This window comes from Diabrotica undecimpunctata, chromosome 2 (assembly GCF_040954645.1).
Source record: "Diabrotica undecimpunctata isolate CICGRU chromosome 2, icDiaUnde3, whole genome shotgun sequence".
Taxonomy (NCBI): domain Eukaryota; kingdom Metazoa; phylum Arthropoda; class Insecta; order Coleoptera; family Chrysomelidae; genus Diabrotica; species Diabrotica undecimpunctata.
In genome coordinates this window covers 114483719-114496431 of record NC_092804.1, presented here as the reverse complement: position 1 = coordinate 114496431, position 12713 = coordinate 114483719, and the positions used below count along the sequence as shown (strand labels likewise).

Below are 12713 nucleotides of genomic sequence, written 5' to 3'. Positions count from 1 at the left end.
TACAGGGCATACATCATCTACGCATCTCCATTATAGGAGGCGTTTTAAATGATATTTAAAAATAATATGTGTTTCAAACTTTTCCATAAATAGGTTTAAAGGAGACAAAACTAGAAGCTATTGCGAGACCAAAATATTGTTTATAATAGTTTTCCTATATACCCCTAGTGCAGTTTAGGAGTATAGCAGGGTAAGCTGCTATTTCTTGGGTCTAAAATAAATAAGAAAGGTATGTTATGCTTTAACTGCCTGCTTTATTACCCCTGGTGTTACCCATTACCCCTGGTGTTACCCAAGGTACTCACTTTAGACTCCGACTGAGTCGACCTAAGGCCTATAGATATTTTAAAAATATCTAAATGTTTTGTCTGTGTCGAGTATCGGACCCAAGCCTTCTGCATAATAGTCATACACTTAACGTTTTAAACTATGCGGTTTAAAATTTTGTTTATTGAAATCATTATTTAACTGAAAATAATATTGTCAGTTCATATTGTCAATAGTTACCTTATGGCTAATATATTAAATTTTGTTCAAGTTGTCAATGTACTATCATTCTCTAATGTGCTTATGATTACTTTTAAAGTTTTATCTGATGAAATATTTCTAAATAGACTAAAATATTCTTTGGATTAAATTAGTATCATTTAAGAGTATCATAAGATACTAAGTTAGGATAAAATATATTAATTATTATAGTATGTTAAATACTTACTTTTTCTGTTAATAGATTTGCTTGGTCATAAACTTTGGCATAATTCATTTTATATTGTGATTGAACTAAGGCCACTTCATCTACATTTTCGGATATATGGGTCTAAAAATAAAACATACATTAAAATATTGAAAAATGGACGATGTATACCACTTTTTAAAGCATACTAGTATGCTTAAAATATATATATTTCAATAGAATGTCAATGAAGTTAAGAAATAATGTATTGCCAAATATTGTAGTCCTTTATAATCGACTTTCCGTTAAAAGGATGTGGTTAATTTTATTGTTTACTTGACCATTAGAAATAATCCATGCCCACTTTTCCTCTTTTTTGTTTAGTAAAGACCGAGTTCATTTCGTTAAAATATCATTATTATTTGCATTTTACGTTCTTAGATACCCTTTGTAAGGTCTTCCAAAATACTTTTACTCACAAACTTTTTCTAAGCGTGAGGCTTGGCAATAGATGATCTATTCACCAGGACTATTTATATGTATTTAGTACTCGCCATTTTAAAGCTCGTTTATATATAAATTTATATATAATTGGCATAAAAAAACGGTTCCACCAGTGCATTATTCCCATCCTTGCATACGAATGCCAAATATTGACATTCACAAGATATAATATGAACAGAATCGCTGTTCATGACATACCAATATCGATAAAAAGACAAATTATCAACATACTGTTGCCAGATAAGTGGAAGAAGTGGAAATTATCCGGCTACATTATAAGAATAGTACGAAAGACGGAATAAGATTATTACAGATTAGAGACTATGTATATATAAGCGAAAAAGAGGAAGAAGAAGGATGGTTATTAACCTAAAACACACGTTTGTTTGAAATAGATGCATATGTCTGGAGATAAAAGAAAAATTGAGAAGCGAAAGGAAGAATCTTTGCTAAAGTATAGTAGGCCCAACAACCCTACCATAAAACATATATTACGAGAGACACAGAAACAAAAACCGCATGGACTTTATGTGGACGACCTGAAAAACGAAAAAAGGACATTCGATTTAGATCATAGAACGTAAGCACATTGTATTCCATGGGGCTGCTGAGATATCTCCTAGACACGATTATAAAACATAATCTGGACATAACAAGTATACAAGAAATACGCTGTAAGGGACAGGAACCCTCGAAGAAATACCATATACTACAGCTCTTATCAAACGCAGCATATCATTAACCTAGTAATATGTTATGGAGCCATACTTAGATAGATCATAGAATATGTGTATTGAGAATACATGGCATATTCTTTAACTAGCCTCATAAAAGCACAGATCCCTACCAAGAATAAAACATATATGGAAAAAGAAGAATTTTATGATAAACAAGAATAAACTTATACACTGTGCCCCAATAACGATATTATGATTATTGGAGACATGAAGCTAATTTAGGACAAGGGATATAGACTAACAAAAGGAGCATATAGTATACATCAAGAATGTAACAATGGAACCAGACTTTCGCCACATGTTTGAACATGGCGGTCATAGACGAGAGAAGAGGCAACAAATAAATAAAGAATTTGAAGAAATATAAAGCTTAAATAGAGAAGACGAACACAGAAAAGTTTACAACCTAGCGAACACCAAAATAAAATCTTTCAAGTCATAAGCAAACTAGATTAAGGCTCAGAATGAAGATCTTTGACCGAAAATGAGAAGCAATGAAAAAGTGGCAGAAATACTTTAGTACTTTAATTAATGGCGATAATAGAGGTGGAGGAGAAGGTCGACCGGGTAGAAATCGTATAGAGCTATAGTATGAGGAAACTGAACTACCAACCATTCAAGAAGTAAATAAAGTAGTTGAATCTCTAGCTAAAAACAAATTACCTGCATCAACAACGTACTTTACTTGAAGAATGAAATACAGAAATTACATGCCCGTACACAAGAAAGGAAACGTTCTTGACTGTCCCAACTTTAGTGGGATTTTCCTTCTTAATACGGCCTACAAGATTTTGATCTTAATACTACACGAACTACTGGCACATTATGCTGATAATATCATCGGTACATACCAAAGAGGCTTTTGGTACGTATGTAGAAAGCAGATATATCATTGATCAACTATCATCCATCGGACCAATATTAGAAAAACAATGGAATTTAAGATACAGTGCCACTAAATCTTCGTGCACCTTAAGGCAGCTTATGATACTATTGATAGGCCACAATTTGGCTATAATTGAGTTTACGATACCAAAAGTATTGGTAGAGTTAATTAAAGTGACAATTTCGAATGACATAAAATGTGAGCACAGGGGATCTCTCTGAACCATTTAAAACTTACAGAGAACTGCGCCAGGAAGGTACGTTATCATGCACGCTGTTCAATCTGGTGTTGGAGAAAATTATAAGACTCGGGAATAAACTTTAATGGTAAGATATACACCCGAAGTCTACAAATAATGGCATATGCTGATTATATCATGATAATGGGAGGAACCCGAGGTGAAGCAGTTGAAGCTTTCACACAAATCAAAAATTCTGCAGAAAACATCGGACTTGTGATTAATACACAGAAAACTAAAAATATGCCGGCATCGTATATGAAGATAAAAACTTACGAGACACAGCATGAAACCTTCCAAACAGGGGAAAGAATTCTATTACTTATTAGAGTAAGCGGATTAAGGAGACATGTACTCGACAGGGAATGATGGAAGAATGTTTTGAGGCAGGCCAAGGCTCACGAAGGAGTGTAGTCCATCTGACGATGATGAAGTGAAGGCCTATATACGGTATTGAATATCTCAAGATTAAGAGTATAAGCCATAAGAGACCCTGACTATTTGTTACATTAATCCGTAGTTGAATCTTGCGCAATGTTCGTGAATAGAAAGTCAGGAATGACCTGTTTATATTTATTTCAAGTCTTTTCTGTTAATTCTTTATTTTTTCTTAAATACCCTAATATAGCAGAATAGACTTCGGAATAAACGGCAAAAATATTCCTTAAAATTGTATGTTAGGCATTGTTATCAAATTTCATAAAACCAACAGTATGCTGGAGTTAATAACCTTAAGAAAGATATAATTTTACACCACAATATTGACCTTTGTCATAAAATTGAGTATTTATTCTGTACATATTATAAGAAGTGCAAATTAATTGTTATAAAGTGTACCTGAAAATGTCTTAAATGATTATAACTGTTCTATAAATATTCTCCTTAATTGTTTGGGTTCATCGACAGATAATACTTATAGCTTAACACATCTGTAAAATCAACATAAATTTTTATATTGATTTTACAGATGTGTTTAAAATCAATATAAATTTTTATAATTATTTTACAGGTGTGTCATAAAAACACATAAATTGCTAGCCTTAAAACAAAAAAACTATTTTGCAGTACTCCTCACTGTTCTAACTTTGTGTATAACTTAAGGTAAAATATCAATTAAAACATCATATCACCTGACTTTGTTACATACACTTAACATTGGATGTGATAAGCTGATACAATGTTAATGACGAATGATCATCGATGATTTTTTAGCAACTAATTTTATATCAAAGAAACTAATTTGTAACTCATTTTTGCAGACTGATTTATATAAAAAAAAAACCAGTCTGCACAAATAATAGTAGGTCTTTAGTAGTCTGAGAATGTCAATTGTAGAATCCCAAAAAAAATGGAAAAAGTTTGCCACTCCTACCACCGGACTTCCACCTAAAACCCCCTCGAAGGGGGGTGAAATTTAAAATCTCACCTTGTTCTAGAGGCAATCATACTGAGAGACAAGAGTAAAGCCAAGAATGTTCTTCTTTGTGTGCCGTGCTTGTATTCAAGCGTTGGCTATCGTCATATTGACAAGCTGATGAAATGATTCTCGGTCGGCAGCTAGATGAAACAGTTCCTCGACCATTCGACCTGTTCTGTCCAGCCTGTCCGACCTGTCCACTGGAATAAAAATTTTTGAGATACTGTTTTATTTACTGAATCTAGATTTGAATTTCCGCCAGATTCAGAGCGGATAAGACTTTGAACGCCATTTGAAAATATGAAATATATCACAAATATCCAGGGCGTTTACACATACATAGGTCATAAGGAGCTCAATAGATAGCTTCCTGACAATTATTCAACAGTACCTTGACACAATTTTTTAATTGATTGACTACCAAGGGAGTTGATATATTGCCATGGAAGACATAATCTCTGAATTTCAGCTCAATCGCGCACATGTGAAACATACTTCAAGACATCATTACTCCACTTATGGGCAACATTTCAAATACGTTTCATCTTTGGAAGAATTTAATACCAACGTAAACAAATACACTTTAAGAGGACAGAGAAAATATTTTTGGACTGTGAGTAATAGATTTATTTATTTATTAAGTTGAGATCCTTGCTGTGCTGCAGTGATCTCAGTTTGGGAACCAAGATGCGGATAGTGAGGTGCTACGTTCTTCCAGTGTTGCTATATGGAGTTGAAGCCTGGACACTGACGCAAGCCACTGAAAAACGAATCGAAGCCTTCGAGATGTGGATATACACAAGGATACTAAAAATATCTTATGTGGACCATGTCACCAACGTTGAGGTCCTACAGCGCATGACAAAAGAAAAAGAAGTGCTTAATTTAATTAAACAACGGAAGCTTGAGTACCTCGGCCACGTGATGCGGAACGAAGAAAAATATCGAGTTCTTCAACTTGTTATGCAGGGTAAAGTATTTGGCAGAAGAGGACCGGGACGCCGTCGTATCTCGTGGTTGAAAAATCTCCGACAATGGTTTGGGATGACCTCAGCGGAGCTGTTTCACAGAGCAGTCAACAAAACCATGATAGCCTTGATGATCGCCAACATCCGGACCGGATAAGGCACTGAAGAAGAAGAAGAAGAAGAAGAAGAAGAAGGAGTAATAGATGAGGAGCTGTGGAGAATAGAACGTGGAATAGTTTTAAAAAACTTACTTATGGGTACTCCGGTATTTTATTTTTTATTTTAACGAACTTTTTATTTTTCTCTTATATATAGAAACTACTTACTTGTACATGTAAATTGTGATATTTTGCTAAAACACCCAGCTCTTTCATTAATGCCATATCAACACTTAATGCAAACCTTGGAGTAATAATCGGTTTTACTAAGTTTGACTAAAACAAAAAATTTCATTAGTTTAAAATAAGATGGTTGAAAAGCTATTTATTTTTTCCTACAGTGTTTATGAACTAATACCACACCAAGAAATCAATTATGGTAACCAAAATTTTCTATTCAAATACACATATAATTATTAAACAAATAGTGCGATGTGCTTTATGTATCCCAGACAGATATGTCTAACACATTCCACCTTAATTCTATGTTACCTATCTTCAATATAATGACAACTTGATTATTTTAAATGTATACAGTTTTAAATGTGAAAAGAAATAAACAAAGGGGATACTAATGAATCAAATTCTGCGACAATCACTTCCATGAAGAAGACCGAAGAGGAATTCATGCAGTCAGAAAAAAAGCCATAGGGACAATAAACCAAACAATCAAAAGGGGTAAACCAGATAGTAAAATTGGAACCTGTATCTTATACTGATCTAATCTGCATATCGAGGAGAAATACTAAAACTCCTTATTGTAGATGGTTTATTTAGAGCATGGAACTTCTTGGTGGAGTTTATTGAAAAGGCAAGGTTCAATACAAAGGTTTTACGACCAAGTGCCAGAGATAAGTAATGTTTGCTCTTCAGTTAAGACGAAGAACTGAGTATGATTGGCAGTATATCTAGCTCAGGTTTATGAAATGGTTATAATAAAAACTGCAGTTGATTTCAAGTAAACAAATTAACTTTTCCTTAAAAAGCTCGTTCTAGGAAGTAAATCAAAATGTATATTAAAAGTATCAATATTGTAAGAAAAAACGAGTTAGCTCATGTTCAATCAAAAAGACATCAGTCAAAAATGACATATTTTGATAATTTACAAAAGTTTTCGTCTTTTGGCAAATTTTTGTACATCTTCATAATTTGTGGTCAAATAAAAGTTTAGTTTTTATTAAATATAATATTGTGGTGATATTGTCAGATCGTTACACTTAAACAAGTTCTAAGAAATGTTTTAATTAGGTACAAAAGTCTACATTATAATTTAACTGTTTCCAAGATAAACTCTTGGACAAAATTATCGCACCCCTTGGTGTTAAGGGTTATATTTATATATTTTAAAATGGACAAAAAATAAATTTATTTTAAACTATTAGACCAGTCGTCAGAGATTTGAACCCTAAAAATCATACGAACAAGCTGAATTTTGCCAACAATATCAATTTTGAGACCCCAAAAATAAGACGCAAATAAGTTTACCACTTTAATCCCCGGACTTCCTTCTAAAACCCACCTCGTAGGGGGGTAAAAACGTAAAAAAATCGATTTACCAAGAATCTGTACGCGATGGAAAATAATATTTTAAATAAAAATGTATCTGGGATAATTTTGAACAAAAATGTTTATTAGCATTTTTTGCATAGAACGAACCGTTCTCTCAGAAACAACGCTTAAACGAGCGGCGATTTTGAATGTCAGTTCCCCGCGCAAAATAAATGTTAAATAAAATTTATATCAACTCGACGGTAAAAAATCGATATCTTTTGATCAGAGTATTCTATCGACAAAAATCAAAATGCGTTTTAAAGGTAGGTAATGAATGCAGCTTTGGTATACAATTTTTGTATTTTGCCGCAAATGAAGTAAGTTTCTATAAAGCTGTTCAATAAACTTTGCGCGTTTTTTTTGCAATTTTTTACGATTCTCATAAGATTAATAAAATTTATTACTTTTATTGACCGGACGTAGTGAAATTTCCATTATTGGAGACCAGTCTTCAAAACCTATAACATGAAAATTCGATTTTGATTTTTGGACACCAATATTTAAGGAATTTGAAATATGAGTAAAAACGCAGAATTTAAACTTTTACATTACAAACGATCGCACGTCACATGAAATGCCTCCAAGAAGACGGTTTTGGTTGTAATTTATAGCAGAAGTTAAGTACTTTTGAAAAACGTACTAGTATAAATACTTAAATGTTTTAGACCGTTTGTAATGTGAAAGTTTAAATTCAGCGTTTTTTAAGCATATTTCAAATGCCTCACATTTGTTGCCAAAATTAAAATTTCATGCTATAGGTTTTAAAGATTAGCTTCTAGTTATAGAAACTCCATAGTGGCCGATGAAAGGGTTACATTGTATTGATCTAACGAGAATCATAAAAAATGGCAAAAATTACACCACGTTTACTTAATTAACACCTCTATAATAAACGAGTTCATTTGCGGCAAAATATATAAATTGCATGCGAAAACTGCAGTCTTTATCTTTAAAACGCATCTTGATTTTTGTCGATAGGACACTCGAATCAATAGATATTGAATTTTTACCATGAAGATGATACAAATTTTAAAGAGCATTGATTTCGCGCGCATAACTGACATTCAAAATCTCCATTCGCTTTAATCGTTGTTTCTGAGAGAGCGGTTCATTCTACACAAAAAATGCTAATAATAGTTTTTGTTTAAAATCATCTTAGCTACATTTTTTGTTTGAAATATTTTTTCTATGGCGTACAGATTCTTGGTAAATCGATCTTTTTCCGTTTCCCCCCTCGTGTGGGGAATTTTGGGGGAAAGCCGGGGGTAAAAGTGGTAAACTTATTTGCATCCTTTTTAGCATCCTAAAATTGACATTTTTGGCAAAATTCGGCTTGTTGGTACGATTTTTAGGGGTTCAGTGGCATTTTCGTCTCTAACGACTGCGGCATATATAACGATTTTTTAATCAGATTATTTACGCTACGACTGGTAGACGTTCTATTTCTCATAACACTGAGTAGCTCTATGTCGTCCTTGTTCTAGTCTTCTTGTGTGTCTTTAAGTCTTCCAAAAAAAGTTGCAATGTTCTGCTGATCGTTGTGTTATGACTTATGAGCATCCATAACACGAGCCACGTAACGTTATTTACCCTCCCTAGCTAAAGTCATGGCTTGGACAGCTTTATTTTCAGTTAGATGGCTAGTTAGATCCATGTTTAATAGAAAAGAAGGCTTATGTTTTGAGACCGCCTAAAAATTTAACGTTAACTTACGCTATAATATTTTTTTTTTTTTTTACCAAAGACACAGAAGTGTACTTACATTAAAATCTGGTCAGTAAGACCAATTATCAATTTGTTTCTAACTTAAATTACTAATGAGATCTTAAAATTGGGTGTCTACTCACTAGTATCTTTCCTATTATTTCTAATAACTAGCATTAAATTTAGCATGCATACTCGCACAACACTTGTCTGGATTACTTTGATGTTACTAGGCTTGGCACAGCCTTAGAGTTGGCAGCCATAGGTCCATACTGGTCTCAGTATTTGTTTATAGATTAGAAGTTTATTATTTATGGATAGAGAGGATTGTCTTCCCATTAACCAATACATTTTCTTGTAGCGGATGCCTAGTTCTTCTCTTTTCTTCTTTACGTGAGCTTTCCAGCGAAGTTTCGCATCAAGAGTGATCCCCAAGTACTTTGCTGATGTTGCAATAGGCACTTGGACATCATTTATTCTAATAGAAAAATTATTAATTCTCTTATTGGTAAAATTTATATGGACTGATTTATTCTCATTTAGCTTAATTTTCCATTTTTTGGTCCATTCATGGATTTTATTTATTGAATTTTGTAGTTTTTCTGTAGCTTCTTCGACGGTGTCACTTACCGCTAAGACAGCAGTGTCATCTGCGAAGGTAGCTATGGTGTCGTCTTCTAGTTCAGGTATATCACACGTGTATATTAGATATAGGACTGGACCCAATACACTCCCTTGTGGAACACCTGCTTCAATATCCTTGAGATCAGTGTATGCATCTTCTTGTTTAACTCTAAAATGTCTGTTCGCTAGATATGATTGTAATATATTTGAATATTGTTTAGGCATGAATGATTTAAGTTTATGTATCAAACCCTTATGCCAGACTTTATCAAACGCCTGTGCCACATCTAGGAAGGTTGCAGAACAGACTTTTCTTTTCTCTAATGATCTTTCAATTATAGCAGTTATTCTATGCACTTGGTCAATTGTCGAATGCTTATTTCTAAATCCAAATTGATGATCTGGAATTATTTTCTTTTCTTCAATTATTGGCAGGATTCTTCGCAGGAGGAGTTTTTCAAACACCTTGGACATCACAGGTAGGAGTGATATTGGTCTATATGATGTCACCTCATTGGGGGGTTTCCCAGGCTTTGGTATCATGATCACCTCAGCTATCTTCCATAAATCTGGAACATATTGTAGTCTAAAGGCAGCATTTATTAAATTTGTTAATTTTACGATAGCTTTTCTTGGTAGATTTTTTAGCAGTCTTCCGGTAATGAGGTCATAACCTGGTGATTTATTTGGGTCGATTTGTTCTTTAATTAACTCAGCTACTTCTTTTGGGGAAGTTGGCTTGATATTCTCATCTATTTGCTTTGGTTCAGGCCAATCCTGGTCATCGTCTTGGTCATCTTGCAACTTAAATGTGTTCTCTAGATGAGTGGCAAATCTCTCTGCCTTCTGCTGATTATTTCTGGCCCAACTACCGTCTTCCAGTTTTATTGAAGGAGAATGTAATATTGGCCTTTTAATTCTTTTTGTAGCTTTCCAAAGCGAATACTCTGTGCTGCTGTCGTTTGTTAACTCTTCCAGATAAGATTTAATAGATTCATTCTTAATTTTCTGGATTTCTCTTTTAAGTTGCTGGCTGGCATTGTTTAGGTTAGTTTTGTCTCGAGGGGCTCTCGTTTGCTGCCATTTTCTTCTTAGTTTTCTTTTTTCTTTTATTAATTCACGAATTTCTTTAGGGTAGTTATTCCCTTTAACTTTTGTTTTCAGTATGGGAGTGCAATCCCATGCTGAATCTTGAATATCTTTGACAAATAAATCTAATTCTTGATCTATCTGTTCAATTGTCTTTAGTGGCACGGCTAAAATGATCTTTTCTTCAAGAGTTACTTTAAAACTTTCCCAGTCTGTGAGCTTATTAGTTAAGGTTGGGTTGTTCTCTTTTCTAATAATCATATCACTCATGGTTAGAATTATGGGTGAATGATCGGAGTTCATATCCCATCCTTCACAAATGTCCAAGTAATTGGATGAGATATTTTTAATTATGAAGAAATCTATTAAATCTGGTATTTTATTCCTATCAGTTGGCCAATAAGTTGGCTTCCCTGTAGATATTACATCTCCTTTCTGATCTTTGACAGCTGCTAATAGTTCTTTTCCTTTAGTAGTTGTAAGCCTAGACCCCCATTGAATGTGTTTCGCATTGAAATCACCCCCAATGATATATCTATTTCCTAAACTTTTCATAAAATCAATATATTGATCTTTTTTAATATTATGTCTAGGAGGACTATAAATTGCACTTATGTTTATTTCTGCGTCTTTAATCCTAATACATACTGTGGTAGCTTGTATGTGTTCGGTGACATACTTCATCTCTTCATGGTGTTTGATGTTGTCTTTGACTATCACTGCACTACCTCCTTTCGCTACATTGTCCGGATGTACTGTGTGATATACCTTATATCCATGAATTCTAATGTATGATTGATGGGTAAAGTGTGTCTCAGAAATTAAACACACATCTATCTTTTCAATATCAAGGATTGCTTGAAGCTCGCTATGATGCTTCAGCAGTCCATTGGCATTCCATTCAATTATTCTAATTTCTTGGACCATAACTTGATTTTGGAATACGCTATAATATGAAGTAATACTGAATCTGCTTAAAGTACAGTCAACGAAAAATAAAAAAAACTAAAAGAATTTGAACAAAAAAATGAAATTTAAAAAGTGTACAAGTTAATTGCTGTTTCTTTTATTTATCACTTTTCAACAAAATAAGCAGTGTTCCGTTAGCTTTATCCAGGAGTGTATAAATAGATAAAAAAATTTCCATGTTAAAAAATAAAACAAATATTGGAATATTAAAACAATTATCGCGTGAATGATAGTGACTAATTAATTTAACTTTATTGTTTATTATGAATAAGTTGGTAAAAATTTCCATCAAAATATTATGAAGATAAGCATTTGAATAGAGGATAGTATTTGCCAATAAATTATTTTATTAATATACTATTATAAAAAAAGTAAAGAAAAGATAATAATAATTCAGACTACACCGTACAATCAAACCGTAATAAATTAAGAATTAAATGATTTATGAAATTTTACGATTATTTGATGTGATATTAACGTTCAATAATAAAACAAAGTATAAAAACACAACACTGATTTTTAATTTCCATAGAATAGGAGGATATTTAACCTAAAATTCATAAAAATAAATTACCAAAAAACTTCCTTTATTGGTACCGACACGTAAAGTGATAGACAAATAGACAGGTACAACTTTAAATAAGGACTCGAAAAGTAAAACGGTATAAGAAAAAAAAAATTGAGTAAACGCCGTTTAAAGTTGAGGCTTCACTGTAATTGCCATGATTAACTGATATTACCCATTTTTTAACTATTTTTAGGCTGCTAAGCAGCACTTTCCTTTTACTCCAAGTAGTGTAAGATAAAAGCAAAAAATGTAAAGACATCATAAAGTTTATGTACAAAATTTATCTATAACACTAATACATTATTAATGGCATTGGCTTATGATTAATCAACATCAGTGTCGTAATTGTAATTCAAATCGTCAATCCTCCAATCCACCTTGTTCAGTCTCTTCTAAGATTGCTCGTTCTGCATCTTGTTGACCATCATGTTGTAGCTTTATGAAAACTCCATGGTAAATTGAAAGTACATACATAGTTGAGCCAGTGCTGAATATTTGAATATTTAGCTTGCTTAATGAGATGCCAAAGGGTACTGGGTACTGGCAAGATATTTGGCAGGATGGAAATGATTTTGCCAGCTTGAGTCGAGTTAATAAGTAACTCACTAAACTCTTCCATGCTACATC

At 33.0% G+C, this 12713-nt stretch overlaps 1 protein-coding gene across 1 annotated transcript in view; it reads right to left on the bottom strand.

Annotated features, from left to right (window-relative positions):
* Positions 1-12713, bottom strand: part of DhpD (guanine deaminase) — a 45453-nt gene that overhangs the window by 5876 nt on the left and 26864 nt on the right. The window contains exons 5-6 of the mRNA XM_072523302.1: positions 5750-5857; positions 716-817 (exon numbers count right to left, since the gene is read on the bottom strand). Coding sequence (XP_072379403.1) covers positions 716-817; positions 5750-5857 — 210 coding nt within the window. The remainder of the gene's footprint in view (positions 1-715; positions 818-5749; positions 5858-12713) is intronic.